The sequence below is a fragment of the Molossus molossus genome, unplaced genomic scaffold, assembly GCF_014108415.1.
Source record: "Molossus molossus isolate mMolMol1 unplaced genomic scaffold, mMolMol1.p scaffold_m16_p_5, whole genome shotgun sequence".
Lineage (NCBI taxonomy): Eukaryota > Metazoa > Chordata > Mammalia > Chiroptera > Molossidae > Molossus > Molossus molossus.
Window position 1 is genome coordinate 108,101,053 of NW_023425388.1, and position 18,194 is coordinate 108,119,246.

The window sequence follows — 18,194 nt, forward strand, 5'->3', positions numbered from 1 at the left end:
TGCCAAAATTACTTAACCTGTTCTCAGATGACCACAACATTATGATTTCTCTAGCAGAGAAAATTGTTTTTCAAAATAAATAGTACTGCTTTTTAAAGATTGTACACTTAAGAAGTAAGAGCTTTTTTTCCTTTGTTGTTTTCTTCTTCTGTTGTATTCTATGTTTTTTTTAAATCCTCACCGACTGTATTTTTCCATTGGTTTTCAGACGGAGTGGGAGGGAGGGAAAGAGAATGAGAAACACCGATGTGAGAGAGACACACCAGTTGGTTGCCTCCCGCACGAGCCCTACCAGGGCTGGGGATCGAACTGCAATCGAGACACGAGCCCTTGACTGGAATCGAACCTGTGACTCTTTGGTCCGAGGGGCAGCGCTCTAACAAGTGAGCTACCGACCAGGGCTCTTCTATTGTATTTTAGTGGAAAAGCTAATTAAGGAAAATTCAGTGTAGATACTAATGAAGGTGCTAGTATAAGTTTAAAGAAACACGTGACTGTAAAAACACAGAGCTTGTTTTATTTACACTCCACACGCATGTTTCAGAATAGAGTCTAGGGGTCTTTCATTCATTATCCCTTTTTTTTGTTATCAAATTCCCAGGACTTAGATAATGTACAACTGCAAACCCCAGGGGAAGTGCTGTGATGAGACAGTGGGGGCTGCTGCTGCCCAGGGGGCCCTGTCCCGGCGGTGACACTGCGTCCGCTCACCGCCGCCTCCGGAGCTCGTCTCCGTGGCACGTGCAGGACTGGTCACAGCGCTGCGGCTCTAGACAGTGTTCGCCTTCACTTCTCCTGGGATGGTGCTTGGAGTGTTTGCGACTTATCTTCTTCAGCGGGCTATTGTGCATTTTATCTTTGGTGATTTTAAATACTAGGAAAGACAGTTTTTCAGAAATGAAAATAATATAGTTGAAATCAGCTCAGCTGAAATGTTGTAAGTAAGATAGTTTCTGTTGGGTGAACTGTCCCATGATTTCATTACTCCGAATTGGTCTAAAGGTTGAGTGTACCGTGGAGCCGCTTTCCAGACTGTCACTTTATAGTTTTTCTACATAACGATTTAGTTACAAACGAAGGTTGTAGAATTCCCTTTTGTTGTTTTTGACTCTTGATTACTTCAATAAAAATATGTTGTTTTCGTAGCAGACGTTAGACTGTTCACTTCCTTCTCCTGCCTGTGGTTTTCCAGGGCAAGCCCGGCAGACCACGTCTGTGTCTGACCCTTCTCCACGTGAAATCAGTGATGTGTCACCTTTATCACATGTTTAAACTACAATAAAACATTTTCATGATAGATTATTCTCTTGATGAGGAGATTTTATTTTGTTACTGGTTTCCCCTTTTTCGAAGAGATACTTTGTTTTATTTCATTGAGGGAAATTCCTGACATACACAATAGTAGAATTAATTCAACATATTAGTATGTATTTCAATGTTTTGTTCTTTAAAGCATAACCCCAGTATCACCACATTAAAAATAATTTTGTTGTTTCCTTGAAAATCTTTAAAAAATACTTAATTGTAAAACAGTCCTGACAAGATTTACCATCTAAACTGCTTTCAGGTGTACAGTGTACTGACATGGTGTCAGCGGTCTCCCGGCCCTCACCTCACAGAAGGAAACCACCTGTTCCCCGCTCCCATCGCCCCGGCCCCGCCCCGGCCCCTCCGCTCTGTTCTGTGTTTGGTCGCAGCTCCCCGGAGAAGGGAGTCGGCCTCCGGCCCGCGACAAGCATCGCACGTGGCACAGTGCCCTCGGTCCGTTCATGGGCCAGTTCTTTCCGAAAGCTTACTTTTTCTTTTGAGCTGCCGTAGTTCCTTGTAAAGTTTGAAAAGGGTTTTTCCCAAACGGCAAGTGAGTATTTTTATTCTGAATAACACCTTCAAAAGAAAACAAAGTACTACCGAGTGTGTACTCCACCTCCTCCACACCACGGTCTTGACCATTCTACCACTTACACAGTGTTCTCGTTAATGGTTGTCTGTGATGTGACTTAATCCCAACGCTTTATAGCGTGAACAAAACATATATATACAAAATGGATTTTCAAAGCAAACCATATTGTTTTATTTTTTTTTTAATTTTATTTTTTATCCTCACCCGAGGACATTTTTCCATTTTTTGTACAGATAGAGTGGGAGGGAGAGAGAGGAAGAGACAGAGAGAGAGAAACATCGATGTGAAGGGGACACATCGAGTGGCTGCCACCGCACGACCAACCAGGGTCGGGGACAAACTGCAACCGAAGTACGTGCCCCTAGCGGGAACCGAACCCGGGTCTCTCCGGACCGCAGGCCGATGCTCTAACCGCTGAGCCAAACCGGCCAGGGCAGATTTTATTTATTTATTTTTAATCCTCACCTGAGGATATTTTTACATTTATCTTCAGATAGAGTAGGAGAGAGAGAGACACGTCAACTGATTGCCACCTGCACGACCCCAACCAGGGCCGGGGACAAACTGCAACCGAGGTACGTGCCCTTGGCTGGAATCGAACCTGGGACTCTGGTCCACAGGCCGATGCTCTAACCGCTGAGCCAAACCAGCCAGGGTGCAAACCATATTATTTTGAAATTGTTCTGTATTAATTTCAATGACCATAACAAATGCTTTTTTAGTTTTATTTCTTGCCTGATGAAAATGAATGTAAAATTTTGGCATGTAGTAAACTGTTTGGATTAGATACTCATTTTAGTACGGGGTTATATTTGGACTTGAATACCAACTCTTCCTCACTGTGCGATCTTCTGGAATCTTTTCTTGCTTATAAATGAGGTAATAACCTCGTGGGTTAATGTAGGGATGAAGTCACCTGTGAATCACTGGCACATGGTTGTCATGCAAGGAGTGGGATTTAAAATTCATAAACATTTAGTATTTCTGAAAACTAAAGATATGAACATCTTTTAGAACAGTAACACTACTATTCCACGGCACTGATACTTTGAAAAGATGTTTTCTTTGATTTGTATTTAGTTAAAAGATTTTACAAACTTACATTTGGGGATATTCTGGCTTGTTATTATACACCGAATATTGCTTTATAATCTCTTTTCCCAGTCTTCTGGACATTTAATTCCTATCTTCAGATAGAGTGAGAGGGAGAGAGGGAGGAAGAGAGAGAGAGAAACATCAATGAGAGAGAGAGAAACATCGATGTGAGAGAGACACATAGACTGGCTGCCACCCACACGACGACCCCATCCGGGGCCGGGGACAAACTGCAACCAAGGTACATGCCCTTAGCGGGAACCGATCCCAGGTCTCTGGTGCGTGAGCCAACGCTCTAACCGCTGAGCCAAACTGGCCAGGGCTGGACATTTAATTCTTGATCTTAGAGAAAAACATTTTTATTGAGTGGATTTTTAAAAATATGTTTTATGGTCATTTATTATTGTAGAATTGCATACACCAGAGTTCCTAGAGGAAGTCCATAAAGTAAAATCTCAATGTAAAAACAAAAATCTATACAAATTATCAGAACTGAGCAGTAATGTATAATTTTTACAAAATGTGAATAGACAAGAAGATCCTGAGAAGAGTAAAAGAGGGTTAATATGTAACAACTTGTATTTGTGTATTTGCAAGTTACAGTTTTTATTTTCAGATTGCACAGAAATAAGAACTGTACTCAAACTACTTTTAGAATAGAGAGCTGAACCAATAGAATTAGAAAAGGAAATTACACTTTAAATTCTACTCAGGACATTTGTGAAGCTCTTTGGAGTTCTAGAAAGTGCACACCTGGATTTGGAAGAACCAAAGTTAGATTAAAAACACGACTTGGGCCCAGCTGGCGTGGCTCAGTGGACTGAGTGGTGTCCCATGCACTGGGAGGTCCCGGCTCAATTCCCTTGTTGCGAGCTCCATCTGCAGTGCGGGGTGTGCTGGAGGCAGCTGCTTGGTGTTTCTCTCCCTTCCTCTTTCTCTAAAAAAAATCAATAAAAACATTAAAAACAAAACAACATGACTTGGCCTTCCATCTAGCTGAAGGTTTGGAGCTGAAATGCAGCAGCAACTCCCTGGACGCAGGGCCACAGCTGAGCAGTTCTGGCATGTGAAATCTATTAGGTGGCATTTCTTGTTCAGCATACTTTGTCTTACTACACTTCTATAGCTATTGGGTATGAGCAGTTTATTGAGAGTATTTAGGGAAATGCTTTCAGATGGTTTTTGGCCATGCTAACCTTTTTAAAGAAGTTTTGTTCTTTATTGATTTTAGAGAGGAAGGGAGAGAGAGAAACATCGATGCAAGAGAACATCGATTGGTCACCTCCTGCATGCCCTCGACTGGGGATTTGGCCCACAACCTGGGCATGTGCCCTGACCGGGAATCAAACTGGTGACTTTTTGGGGTGCATGGGTCAATGCTCAACCACTGAGCCACACCAACTGGGCCATGCTAACATTTTAATAAAAGATTTGTCAAATTCATTTATTTCTGGGGAAATCAATGGTCTGGGCCTAATGTAGGCTCTGTCATGAGGGTTGTAGTGAGCTGTCAAAACCAAAAGGTTGTTCTAAGTAGATTTTTATTTTTATATTCTCCAATCAAATAGTACTTAGCTAATGTGAATTTCAGCTCAATTTCAAGACCACAAATGTGCACCATAAAGTGTTTCACAGGGTGCTTATTCTCAACTGATACATCCTGTTTTAAGAATGTTTCTTCCCCAGAAAAGTCTGCAGCATGTCCAGCCTGCCAAACAGCAGACCATGAGTGCCACAAGCAGAAATCTCAAGTGCTTCTCAAGATGCTGGTTTAATTTTGAACTGATGGCTATAAAGGCGTGATTAATTTTACTTACGAAGTAGGCATATAGGAAAGTCTTAAAAATTTTTTTGTATTGATTTTTTAGAGAGGAAGTGAGAGAGATAGAAACATTTATGTGAGAAACATCTTTCGGCGGCCTCCTGCACGCTCCCTACTGGGGATCGAGCCCGAAACCTGGGCATGTGCCCTGACCGAGTCAAACCAGGACCTCTCAGTCCATGGGACGGCGCTCAATCCCCTGAGCCACACTGGCCTGGCAGGAATTATTTTTTTGTTTACTTGTTTTTCTACCTGACATGAACTTGTCAAAACCTCTCAGATTAGTTTTTATTTGCATGTATTTTGTAGTGAAATGGTGTAGTCTTTATTTTGTCTATTATATAGTAAAATCTGACTAACAATGTGAAGAATGAGAAAGATTTGGTGCTAAGAGAAAGAATTACTCTGCCTACTGTGTGTTTCAGAGTTTATCATATGTTAGAGAACTTCTAGAACAGCTTTCTTGTATTCGTCATTAACGACTGACTGAGACTAGCCTGTCAATGTGTCCAAGGTACTTAGCAGCACAGACCCCCCTCCCAGCTTCCCTGACACCGCATGTTCTTACAGCGCTTGGATCATAGGGGAAAGCCTTCAAGCTGTTCAAGCAGCCAAGCACACTAATACCTGCCCCTCTTTATCCCAGTCTTTGGGCTCTGGTCAGTTTATCTCAGTGTGATCCACACGCACTCACTGGGGATCCAAAGGCCTGTTGGCGACCTTGCAGGACCCTCAGTATCTGTGGAGGGGGGCTTACCCCTGTTGAAGCAGAGCCGTTTGACGAAAATGGAGGAGGGTAGAACGGATTTTAGGAGAAGGCAGAGGACTTGCCCTCTTTACCTCTTCTGATTTCATTCTAGTTCTTGTTTTCCTTCCCATTTTCTCTGAAGTTTTTAGTTTTTTCCCTGCAGAATATGTTGCAGACAAGGTAAATATGCTAAGCTTTCTGATCTTGGCTAAAATGCTGTTTCTGCCTAACTGATTAATTTGTGCTGATGATTTTGGCCAAACATTGCCCAGTGCAAGAAGAAAGACTGGGCAAGCAGGGTGTGAAATACTAGATGTGACCACTTCGTAACCTCACGTGTGAATGATCTAGTTGTCAGACCTCAAGGATATTTTGGATGGAATGTGGTTTCCAAAGATAAAATTCTGGCCCTGGCCAGTTTGGCTCATCGGTTGGAGCATCAGCCGGCAGAGCAGAGAGTCCTGGGTTCAGTTCCTGCTAAGGGCACGTACCTACCTCGGTTGCTGTCGTGTGGGTGGCAACCACTCGATGTCTCTCTCTCACATCGATGTTTCTCTCTCCCTCCTCCTCTCCCTCCTGCTCTATCTGAAGATAAATGCAAAAAATGTCTTGAGGTGAGAATAAAAAAATTTTATTTAAAGATAAATTTCTGACCACAACCATCTTTAATAAATCTGGATCAGCTCCTACCGGGCTTCAAAGGGAGAGAGTTCACAAAACCTGAGCTCCTCCTTGAAAACGTAGCGCTCTGCTGTCTTGTGGCCCACCAGGACTAGGCCAGCCATGCAACGTGGGACCTGGACTCCGGAGACCCAGGGACTCCCTTCAACTTTCCATGACTGCAAAGCATGGGTTCCAATCACTTCCCGCTGTGTGGCCTTGGTCAGGTTGCTTAACAAGGTGTTGAGTCCATCTGCAGCCTGAGCGCCACCACTTTAAAAAGTTCCTCAGGAGCTGGGCATCTGCCACCAGCAGACAGGTGTGGCTGCGGGGCGGTAGGATGAACAGGCCGGTAGGTTCTCCTTGGCCCTGACCGTGCACGCTGCTGGGAGGAACAGACGGGAAACCGGATGCGAGGATTTCAGATGATAAACGCAGAGTGAAAAACGGTGGTGGGACAAAGTGGGTGAGGATGACCTCTGCATAGGGTCGTCGGGGACCCTCGGGGTGTGGCGTGTAGTCGGGGGCCCTCGGGGTGTGGCTTGAAGTCGGGGGGCCCTCAGGGTGGTGGCGTGTAGTCGGGGGGCCCTCGGGGTGGTGGCGTGTGGTCGGGGGGCCCCGGGGTGGTGGCGTGAGGTCGGGGGGCCCCGGGGTGGTGGCGTGAGGTCGGGGGGCCCCGGGGTGGTGACGTGTGGTCGGGGGGCCCCCGGGGTGGTGGCGTGTGGTCGGGGGGCCCCCGGGGTGGTGGCGTGTGGTCGGGGGGCCCTCGGGGTGGTGGCGTGTGGTCGGGGCCTCGGGGTGGGGGCGTGTGGTCGGGGGGCCCCGGGGTGGTGGCGTGAGGTCGGGGGGCCCCGGGGTGGTGGCGTGAGGTCGGGGGGCCCCGGGGTGGTGACGTGTGGTCGGGGGGCCCCCGGGGTGGTGGCGTGTGGTCGGGGGGCCCCCGGGGTGGTGGCGTGTGGTCGGGGGGCCCCCGGGGTGGTGGCGTGTGGTCGGGGGGCCCCCGGGGTGGTGGCGTGTGGTCGGGGGGCCCCCGGGGTGGTGGCGTGTGGTCGGGGGGCCCTCGGGGTGGGGGCGTGTGGTCGGGGCCTCGGGGTGGGGGCGTGTGGTGGGGCCTCGGGGTGGTGGCTGTGAGCCGAGACGGGTGACACGGCGGGGCTGGTGTGGGGCGACTGCTGCGGGCAGAGGGGCTGCCCGGGCCGGGTTGGGGCTGTGTGGTGTGTTGAGGGCAGAGCAGCCCGCGGCTGGCTGAGGGAAGGAGGTGCCAGGCCGGAGGGAGGACCCGGCAGGACCAGCAGGAGCGGATGGATGTTGGGGAGCACTGGCCACTGCAGAGCGCGGGCGGCGGAGACGCGGGCGCGGGGGACTGTTCCCTGTGCAGATTAGTGGGTCCTGCGAGTCACGTAGCATTGCCCAGCTCGGCGGCTTTCTAATATAATTCAACTCCTCACTCTCCCCTCTGGGATTCCCTCCGCCGCCCACCAGGCCAAGTGCTCAGCCTAAGACTCACTTCCTTCAGCCCTTAAACATCCAACCGGCTCAGGACACAGGATTGGGCACCCGGACTGGCGCGTGAGGAGATGATGACCCAGAGAGCAGAGCATCCGTGTCCTCATGCTGCCCACCGTCCTCCTGAGCGCACCTGTAAGAGGTGTTGCTTGGAACACGTGCTGTGGTCACGTAAGCAAGGAACACGGCCACAGAGACTTCTTTACAGCAGTATTTCTCAACACCCCAGTGTGTGCTGTGTCTCCCCGGGAAGGAGCCTTCTGTCCCAGAACCCCAGTGTGTGCTGTGTGTCCCCGGGAAGGACCCTTCTTTCCCGAACCTCAGTGTGTGCTGTGTCTCCCCGGGAAGGACCCTTCTGTCTCGGAACCTCAGTGTGTGCTGTGTCTCCCCGGGAAGGACCCTTCTGTCTCGGAACCTCAGTGTGTGCTGTGTCTCCCCGAAAAGGAGCATTCTGTCCAAGAACCCCAGTGTGTGCTGTGTGTCCCCGGGAAGGACCCTTCTTTCCCGAACCTCAGTGTGTGCTGTGTCTCCCCGGGAAGGACCCTTCTGTCTCGGAACCTCAGTGTGTGCAGTGTCTCCCTGGGAAGGAGCATTTGGTCTAAGAACCTCAGTGTGTGCTGTGTCTCCCCGGGAAGGAAAATTCTGTCTCCGAACCTCAGTGTGTGCTGTGTGTCCCCGGGAAGGAGCATTCTGTCTCGGAACCTCAGTGTGTGCTGTGTACCCCGGGAAGGACCCTTCTGTCTCGGAACCTCAGTGTCTGCTGTGTACCCCGGGAAGGAGCATTCTGTCCAAGAACCTCAGTGTGTTCTGTGTCGCCCCGGAAAGGAGCCTTCTCTCTTAGAACCTCAGTGTGTGCTGTGTGTCCCCGGGAAGGACCCTTCTGTCTCGGAACCTCAGTGTGTGCTGTGTCTCCCCGAAAAGGAGCATACTGTCCAAGAACCCCAGTGTGTGCTGTGTCTCCCCGGGAAGGACCCTTCTGTCTCCGAACCTCAGTGTGTGCTGTGTCTCCCCGAAAAGGAGCATTCTGTCCAAGAACCCCAGTGTGTGCTGTGTCTCCCTGGGAAGGAGCATTTGGTCTAAGAACCTCAGTGTGTGCTGTGTCTCCCCGAAAAGGAGCATACTGTCCAAGAACCCCAGTGTGTGCTGTGTCTCCCCGTGAAGGACCCTTCTGTCTCCGAACCTCAGTGTGTGCTGTGTCTCCCCGAAAAGGAGCATTCTGTCCAAGAACCCCAGTGTGTGCTGTGTCTCCCCGGGAAGGACCCTTCTGTCTCGGAACCTCAGTGTGTGCTGTGTCTCCCCGGGAAGGACCCTTCTGTCTCGGAACCTCAGTGTGTGCTGTGTCTCCCCGGGAAGGACCCTTCTGTCTCGGAACCTCAGTGTGTGCTGTGTCTCCCCGGGAAGGACCCTTCTGTCTCGGAACCTCAGTGTGTGCTGTGTCTCCCCGGGAAGGAGAATTCTGTCTGAGAACCTCAGTTTCTGCTGTGTGTCCCCGGGAAGTATTATTCTGTCCCAGATCCTCAGTGTGTGCTGTGTCTCCCTGGGAAGGTCCAATCTGTCTCAGAACCTCAGTGTGTGCTGTGTGTCACTTGGTAGGAAGCATTCTGTCCTATTTACCTAACTTGCCTGATCTCAGAAAGCTCTAGTCCACTAGCATGCTTTGGTTAAACCTTTCCCATTGTGACTAGATACCTATTTTTCAACCAGGTGATTTGGTTATCCGGACGTTCGGTGTCCGGGCCTTTGGCAGGAAAGTGACCGTCTCTAGCTGAGGAAGTAGATAGGAATACGCAGTGAGAGGGATGGAGACAGAGGCCGCCCGGGGAGCCGTCCCCGCAGCGGCGGTCTGGCCGGGTCCCTCTGGGGCGGGGCACAGGTTCAACTTCCCCAGCCTTTGTGCTCCTGGAGGTTTGGGTTGCAGGAAGGGGGCACCTGATGGACCTCGCTTTCCAAGTGACAAACTTGTGAAATACAGCTCCCAAGTACAATCATTTTCTATGGATTGCCAAGAGATGTTCGAAACTGGTGGTTTCTACTTTTTTCCTCTTCTAACTAATACTGTGATGAACATCATTGTTCTATCATTTTGTTTTCATTCTTAAAAAAATTTTTGGCCCTGGCTGGTTTTGCTCAGCAGTTAGAACGTCGGCCTGTGGACCAATGAGTCTCGGGCTTGATTCGGTCAAGGGCACGTACCTCGGTTATGGTTCGTCCCTGGCCCTGGTTGGGGTGGTGCGGGAGGCAACTAGTAGATGTCTCTCTCTCACGTCAATGTTTCTGTCTCCCTCCCACTCTATCTGAAGATAAATAGAAATATATCCTCGGGTGAGGATTAAAAACAAACAAAAAATTTTTTTTGATTACTCCCAGATATGGCATTATTGGGTCAAAGAATATAAACATTTTAAATCTCATGGGATGCATGTCACCAACTTTCTTTCCAAAAATGTACTTGTTCAGACTTTCTGTAACGTCGGGAAATTAGCATTTCACCAGGCCTTTGCCAGCACTGGGAATCCTGGCTTCCATCCGGCAGGGGCAGCAGGAACATGCGGAACGGGGCTGAGGGCGTGAGGGACCTTGTTGGGCTGTGTGTTGGAGGACAGGGGCGGGAGGCTTGTGAGCCCCGTGTACAGTCTTGTTTGGAAATGAAACCAGAGGTCTTGAGTTTGAGTTCGTGTCAGGTGTGGATCCAAGGTCCTCCTCTGCCCTCAGATTCTGAGTTGCTCATGGATTAGGTCACCGATGTGACTGATTTCAGAGAGATGGAAGGTCCTAGACAACCCCCAGGGTGCCTTCTGCAGTCGTGCATGGGTCAAAGCACCCTGTTTCTGGGGCGTTTGCATTCAAGAGGCTGCCTATCATCTTGAAAAGGACCCGAGGCTAGAGTCAGGCAACTTGGGTTTTCCCATGAACTAGTGGTATGAGCTTGAGCATAGATGCTCTGTGCTGTGCCTCAGTTTCCTTGCACCTGTCACATCACCGTTGCAAACACTGGTCCACAGAGCAGCGACTTCAGAATCACACAGGAGCTGCCAGGACTCAGTTCCAGGTCACACCTTACGAGCCCGGCTTACAGGTCTGGGGGGGGCCTCGGACCCGAAATACATGAAATTCCTTTGTTTATTTTTTCAAATCCTCACCAGAGGATATTTTTCCATTTATCTTCAGACAGAGTGGGAGGGGGAGAGAGAAAGAGAGAGAGAAACATCGATGTGAGAGAGACACGTTGACTGGCTGCCTCCCTCACAACCCGATCAGGGCTGGTGACTGAACCTCAACTGAGGTGTGTGCCTTTGACCGGAATCAAACCCGGCACTGGCCCCTGGGTTGATGCCCCAACTGCTAAGCCAAACCGGCCAGGGCGGTTCCTTTTAATTATGGAAAATTCAAACATAAAAAGTAGGATGGTTCATGTAATGAACCCGCTTCGACAAGAGGCCGTCCCGGCACGGTGTGCTGGTCATTGCCGGTGTCCTCACTCCTCCGGTTCGTGGTGACACCCTACATTCATGCGTCACCACAGGGAAACGTCCCCCTGGTGTTCGTTCTTCCCCGAGGGGCTGGGTACGAAAGGCGGCTAAGTGGTTTCCCAAAGTGTTTGGGTGCTGCGACATCACTCCCATCCTCCAAAGAGACCCCTGAAGTGTAATGACGTTAGTATCGTTACAACCTCATGGATTTTAGTGTTTTTGATGTGCTTGATCCATTGCAATTCTCATCCTTGGAATTCCTCTCTGGCCAGTGGGAGCTGCTTCAAGTTGGCTCCTGGGCCTTTGACACGAGACACTGGTCTTTCATAGCGTCCTTGTTCTCCGAGATGACAGGGTCCCGCCCCGGGCCGGGCTGTGCGCCGTCCCTGCAGGCCTAGGCCGGCCCCCTCCCCAGCTTCAGGGTGCTAGAAGACTCCTGGTGAGTCTGATGCGCGGCCAAGTTTGGGAACATGCAGGTTCGAGGTTCCTTCCAACTCCAAAATGCTGTTGTTTTTCTTGCCAATTAAAGTAGCAAAAATATATTGGAAATGGTTTTTAAATATTTACATGATGAGAATATATGTCAATACCTGATATTATTTTCCTTTGTTCACTGCACTTGAAATTGGTACAACTTTTTAAAATGTATCATTTCCTATATATTTTCATACAGTTTGACCCAGAAATCCCACTTTTAGGAATCTAGTGTAAAGAAATGATGTTTTTTCTTTGTTAATCCTCACCTGAGGATACATTCCCCCCCCCCCCTATTTATCTTCAGATAGAGTGGGAGGGAGAGAAAAGGAGAGAAAGAGAGAGACAGAAGCATCGACGTGAGAGGGACACATTGACTGGTTGCCTCCCGCACGACCCCAACCATAGCCGGGGACAAACGGAAACCAAGCTACGTGCCCTTGGCGGGAACCAAACCTACAACTCTTTGGTCTGCGGGCTGACACTCTAACTGCTAAGCCAAACCAGCTAGGGCAGGAAGTGAATTTTTTTTTAATGGAAAATTTTTCAGGCATTAAAGCTATATTTGCAAACTGTAGAAAATTAGACACAGTTCGAACATCCCAAACTAGGGAAGAGTTTGGTAGATTGAGGAGAAGTCCCTGGAAGGACTGTTGCGAGGCCCCTGACTGGTGCTGGGAGGACCACGCAGTCAGATGCAGAATGGCACCTGTGACATCGTGAGCATACGCACCCTGAAGTCGTGGATCAGAATGGTGGCAGTGAGTTAGTGCCATTTAGAAGTAACGGGGCAGGGGAAGGGACACAGACGGTAAGGGGCACAGCCCAGACTTTAGGGCATCACCGAGGGAGTAATGGGGAGACGACATGGACAGGGGGGTGACAGAGGACATGACTGCCTTCAGTCCTGCCTGAGTCTGTTCACTGTGCTGACCAGTGCAGCCTGAGCCTGCCCCTGTGTCCTGGCCCACACGCAGGCGTCTGTGCGTGGACCCGCCTTCCGGCAGGAGTTCCATGCGTGGTCTGATGCGGGTGGGCGGTTCAGGGGACCCGCAGGGCCCAGGGCCATTTGATTGGGGCCCTTTCACTGTTCAGACGTAGAACAAGGCCCTCTGGGTCGGCCTCACTGGCTGTGGGCATGTTTTCTCAGCCCACCTCACCTGGAGGCCCTCCCTGGCTCACTCTCTTTCTAAAAAAAAATTTTTTTTCTTTATTGATTTTAGACAGAGAGGAAGAGAGAGAGAAACACTGATAGAGAGAATACCGATTGGCTGCCTCCTGCATGTCCCCTACCAGGGATGGAGCCCACAACCCTGGCATGTGCCCTGACTGGGAATCGAACTGGTGACCTCTTGGTGCAGGGTCAATGCTCTGATGGGGTTGCTGAGGGGAAGGAGGGAGTCAGCCCCAGGCCCACTTCCAGCACCTAATCTGGCCTCTCACTTCTTCTGACTCTGCTCCTGGCACTACTGCCCCAGGACCTTTGAGGGGTAAGGATGGAGGGCAGATAGGAGCCAGGTCACAGAGGCCTTGGAGTGCCCAGCAGAGCACAGGACTTTCTCCTGTTGGACCTGCGGGAGTCCGGCAGAGGGATTGATGTGATCTGACCTACAATTTGGGAAAACCACTGTGCCATCCAAGGAGAGAAACTGGCATTTGGTGCAACCCGTGGGAGGGCAGCCAGGCCGCGGGCAGAGGCAAGGCCACAGGGGCTGGACCAGAGTGGGCAGCGGTACCAGGGTGTGGTGGGCTCACCCGAGCACCAGGCGGCTGGCACTTGCCACATGCTGCTGCTTTGTCCTCAGCTCCTGCCAGGCCACTTGTGCTCGTCCCACGGCTGCTGTAACAACGTGCTGCAAGCTCGTGGCTCAAACTACACCGATCTGTTCTCACAGTCCGGAGGTCAGGGGACTAAAATCCAGGGGTTGGCAGCTTCGGGCCTCCTGGGGCTGCTGGGGAGAGTCCACTCCCTCGCCCTCATCAGCGTCCAGAGGCGGCTGCTCGCTGGGCCCTGTCGCCAGCTCACCACTCTGATGTCACTTCACCTTCACGTGTCCTTCAGTGACGGGGACCCTCTTGCCTCTGTCACTGGGACGCTCTGGTTGCAGTGCCTGCCACAGAATCCAGGACAGCCACCCATCTCCAGTTTCTGAACCTAGTCACCCCGCGGACCCCTCTGGGCATGCAGCACAGAGGACAGGGCCTGGGTCAGCTGAGAATCCTTGGGGCCCTTGTTCTGGCCGTCACACCCTCACCCCAGCCTCCCATACACCTAGGTGGGTGTGAGGCCCAATTCTGTGGCCCCGGGAATGTGATTTTTACTCTTCCCTTCCAGGCCTGACCTGCAGGCCTGTACGACCTCTCTCTCTCTCCTTAAAAATTTATTTTTATTGACTTCCAGAGAGAAAGGGAGAGGGAAAGAGAAACATCCATGTGAGAAAGAACATCAACGGGCCGCCTCTTGCACGCCCCACCAGGGATCCAGCCCCACCGGAGCATGTGCCCTGCCTGCCGGGACCTCCTGCACACCCCACCAGGGATCGAGCCCCCACCGGAGCATGTGCCCTGCCGGGACCTCCTGCACGCCCCACCAGGGATCGAGCCCCACCGGAGCATGTGCCCTGCCGGGACCTCCTGCACGCCCCACCAGGGATCCAGCCCCACCGGAGCATGTGCCCTGCCGGGACCTCCTGCACGCCCCACCAGGGATCGAGCCCCACCCGAGCACGTGCCCTGCTGGGACCTCCTGGTGCCGCGCCAGTGCCCAGCCAGCAGCCACGCCGGCCAGGGCCCATGCAGCCCCTCGGAGTCCTGCATGCTCCCCTTTCCCAGGGCCGGAGAGGGCAGAGCCAGAAGACGGGGACTCTGGGCCCTGGGTGACAGTCTGCCACGGAGGAGCCTCCACCCTGGACCTGGCTGAGTGAACAAGTGAACCTCCGCGTTTAGCCCCTGACACGGGGGTTCGCTCGCTGGTGTCCTTACGCCAGCATCTCCATCCGCCGTTCCCAACGCGGGAGACGGGGACCTGGGAGGCGGGGCTGGCGGCCGTCAGTCAACCTAGCTCTCCAGCCCTGGGGTGCTGGGGCGTTTGTTCCATACAGTCCAAGCTGAAGCGAAGGATGCACCCCTCACCTCCGAGCGGCGTCTGAATACGGCACTCCATGCGTAAGGCCTTCCATAAATGCTTCTCCTCCTTTCCATAGTGTTACCAGGTTTCCACAGGAGCCCATTTCTGAGGGGAATGGAGCCTATTTATTTACTTAAAATGTTTTTATTGATTTTAGAGAGAGGAAGGGGGAGGGAGAGAGATGGAGAAACATTGATGAAAGAGAACATCCATTGGCCGCCTCCTGCTCATCCCTACTGGGGCTCAGCCTGCATCCTGGGCTTGTGCCCTGACCAGGAATTGAACTGGTGACCTTTTGGTGCATGGGACAACGCTCAACCACGGAGCCACCCTGGCCTGGTCAGCTGCCGAAGGTTCGGCTGCAGTCTCCTTGCGATCAGGCCCCTGAGAGGCTCATGGCGCCAGCGTGGGGCGCACAGGCCTGGGGCACAGGCTCATGGCGCCAACGTGGGGCGCACAGGGAGGGGGCACAGGCTCATGGCACCGGCGTGGGGTGCTCAGGGAGGGGGCACAGGCTCATGGCGCCAGCGTGGGGTGCGCAGGGAGGGGGCACAGGCTCATGGCACTAGCATGGGGCGCGCAGGCCTGGGCACAGGCTCATGGGCCAGTGTGGGGCGCGCAGGGAGGGGGCACAGGCTCATGGGCCAGCGTGGGGCGCGCAGGCCTGGGCACAGGCTCATGGGCCAGCGTGGGGCGCGCAGGGAGGGGGCACAGGCTCATGGCGCCGGCGTGGGGCGCGCAGGGAGGGGGCACAGGCTCATGGGCCAGCGTGGGGCGCGCAGGGAGGGGGCACAGGCTCATGGCGCCAGCGTGGGGCGCACAGGGAGGGGGCACAGCTGGAAGGAGGGGCTGGAGAAAGAGCCCTGGCTGGGGGTCAGGGTTTCTGGATGAAGAGTTTGGGTGGGGGTCTCATGTATGTTTTAGTTCTACATATATTCAAAGATAATAAATGATACAAATTTTAATATAGAACGTGCACATCATAATGTCAAAATTCCTGGTGGTTGCCCTGGTCAGTGTGGCTCAGGTGGTTGGGCATCTACCATACACCAAAATATCCCTGGTTTGACTTCTGGTCAAGGCACATGCTGGGGTTGTGGGCTTGATCCCTGGTAGGGGGCGTGCAGGAGGCAGCCAATCAGTGTTCCTCTCTCACACGATGTTTCTGTCTCTCTCCCTCTCTCTCTCTAAAAAAAATCAATAATAATAATAAATTCCCAGTGGTAATGGCTAACAATTTCTTGTTTAGATTTCCTGAATTTTTTCTATTCATGCAGTAACACACACACACACACACACACACACACACATTTCAGCGTGCTTTGTATACTTACTATATCTTCAATATACATCCTTGTCATTACCTATAAATGTGCCTCATTCTTGAACTACTATTGATAGACATTTAAGCTGTATGGTCCCCTCTTTTAGTACAAATGCTGTGTCAGTGAACACACCTTGAGCACTGTGAGATCACAGAACTTTAAGAGAGCTATCCACTGGAGGACAAGTCCCTTTGAGTGGAATATGCTGTATCAAAAAATTTCTAATAAAAAATATGGAACTTTAGGCCCCTGGCCAGTGTGGCTCAGCTGGTTGGAGTGTTGTCCCATACACCAAAGGTTGGTGGGTTCGATTCCCGGTCAGGCACATGCCTGGGTTGCAGGTTCGATCCCTGGTCAGGGTGCATGTGGCAGGCAGCTGATCAATGTTTCTCTCTCATGTTGATGTTTCTCTCTCTCACTCTCTAGTCTAAAATTAGTGAAAAACATATCTTTGGGCGAGGATTAAAAAAATACATTGAACTTTATAATTTTGATTTGTTTTTAAAATTTTTCTTCAAAAATATACCAGTACCTCCTTTTTGAGGAGCAGAATTTGTGGAGCCGAGGAGGTGGAGCATGGTGTGGAGGGAGGATGTGTTCATGTGTGAAGACACGAGGAAGAATCAGAACACACTGTTGTGGGTAGTGGGGGCCCAGAGACCAAGCTCTGGGAAGAGAGGTGTATGCTTGGTTTAATACTCTATTGTCACTGTACTTAAATTCATAATAATTTTTGAAAAAGGGGCCCCATGAATGATGTAGCTGATCCTGGTGGCGGGGAAAACAGCCGAGTCCGTGAGCCCTGACCTTAAGCTGGGTGCTGCATGCACAGCACTTGGCCCTAAGGTCAGAGGGAACGGGCTGGGGGCTCGTCCAGGGAAGACTGGACCCTAAAGGATGGGGCTCACAGTCAAGGCCAGGAGCTCGAAGAGCAGCTGGACTGGGGTGTCCATCAGAGCTGGTGGTCACTGCGCTCTTAGTGACCTGGAAGAGTGTCCTAAAACAGTGACCCATCTTGGAACCCGAGTGGTTCTAGGAGTGTGGTCCCCAGACTAGCAGCAGCAGCAGCATCTCTGGGAACTGGTTTGAAATGCAGATTCTCAGCCCACCCACGTCAAATTCTGGCGGGGCCCAGCAATGTGTGGTTCACCCAGCTCTCCAGGTGATTACGACAGGTGCTCGAGCGTGAGAGCCACCATCTAAACCAACTCCGAATCCGTGGGCAACCTCTCCGAGTTGGTTTCTCAAACTTTCTGGGCTCTCCAGGGCAGAAGCGAGCCCTGTGGGAGCAGACCCAGGAGCCTGGCACTTTTCTTGCCCGGGCTGGGCCTTCTCGTCCTGATTCAGCCTCAAAGAAAAGCTTTGGAACATTACAAGTCTGCAATCAATTTGTTTTTTCTCACTCTCCAACATGAACATAATCTGTTGGGCTAATAAAATGCCATGTAGACCTCATTTCTGGGGTCCCCTGGTAGGTTCAAGATACAGTCTACAACAAGACCTCTTCACATAGAGGAATGAAGGAAAGCTACACCAAGACAAATATCCTAAAAGACTTAGTAGTCATGTGATTTCTGCTTTGGCGGAGCTAAAACCACCATGTTAATGAATAGCTTTGTGATCGTACTTTAGACTCCTGGGAGTTACACATACCTAAGGTAAACATCTTTCTCAGGAAAGGGACCTCTCGGGATGCACAGCGGATGAGAATATTTGCACCAGAAAGGGCAGCTGGAGATGGTAGCAAAGTGTTTCCTGTAGGGATAATATTGAAAAATGCTAACACAAATGGGTTAAGTCTCTGAAGAGTCCGTTCTCTGTGCTGTGGCCGGAAGAATGGGGGCGGATGCAGAGAATGGACATTACAGGGATGCGCGCAGGTCCGCTCCTCCACCGACTAGGGAGACAAACCCTTGAAGGGGCGGTGGCTGAAGCTCGGGGCTGCACACACTTTGAAACCCTGCAAAGAAAGCGCCCATCCCTGGTTGCATGGACGTCTGTCTTTGTGCCCAGGGTGAGGGGTGTGACCCGCAGAGGGCGAACCTGGAGTGCCCGACTTCCCCTACC

At 51.4% G+C, this 18,194-nt stretch overlaps 1 protein-coding gene across 1 annotated transcript; it reads right to left on the reverse strand.

Annotated features, from left to right (window-relative positions):
• Positions 1 to 6,784: 6,784 nt before the first annotated feature.
• LOC118617033 (proline-rich protein 2-like) lies at positions 6,785 to 14,838 on the reverse strand. Its single transcript, XM_036242529.1, has 3 exons — positions 14,808 to 14,838; positions 13,431 to 13,515; positions 6,785 to 7,595 (listed from the first exon to the last, which is right to left on the reverse strand). Exons 1-3 carry the CDS (start codon positions 14,836 to 14,838, stop codon positions 6,785 to 6,787), a joined length of 927 nt encoding a protein of 308 aa, XP_036098422.1.
• Positions 14,839 to 18,194: the final 3,356 nt, after the last annotated feature.

Bases quoted from the DNA above. Each gene is read 5' to 3' on its own strand.
- LOC118617033 (XM_036242529.1), bottom strand. From the start codon at position 14,838: ATGGAGTGCCGTATTCAGACGCCGCTCGGAG. The intron at 13,516-14,807 runs GTGAGGGGTGCA...ACGTTGTTACAG, and splicing joins TATTCAGACGCCGCTCGGAG to CAGCCGTGGGACGAGCACAA. The intron at 7,596-13,430 runs GTGAGCCCACCA...TAATCTGCACAG, and splicing joins GCCAGCCGCCTGGTGCTCGG to GGAACAGTCCCCCGCGCCCG.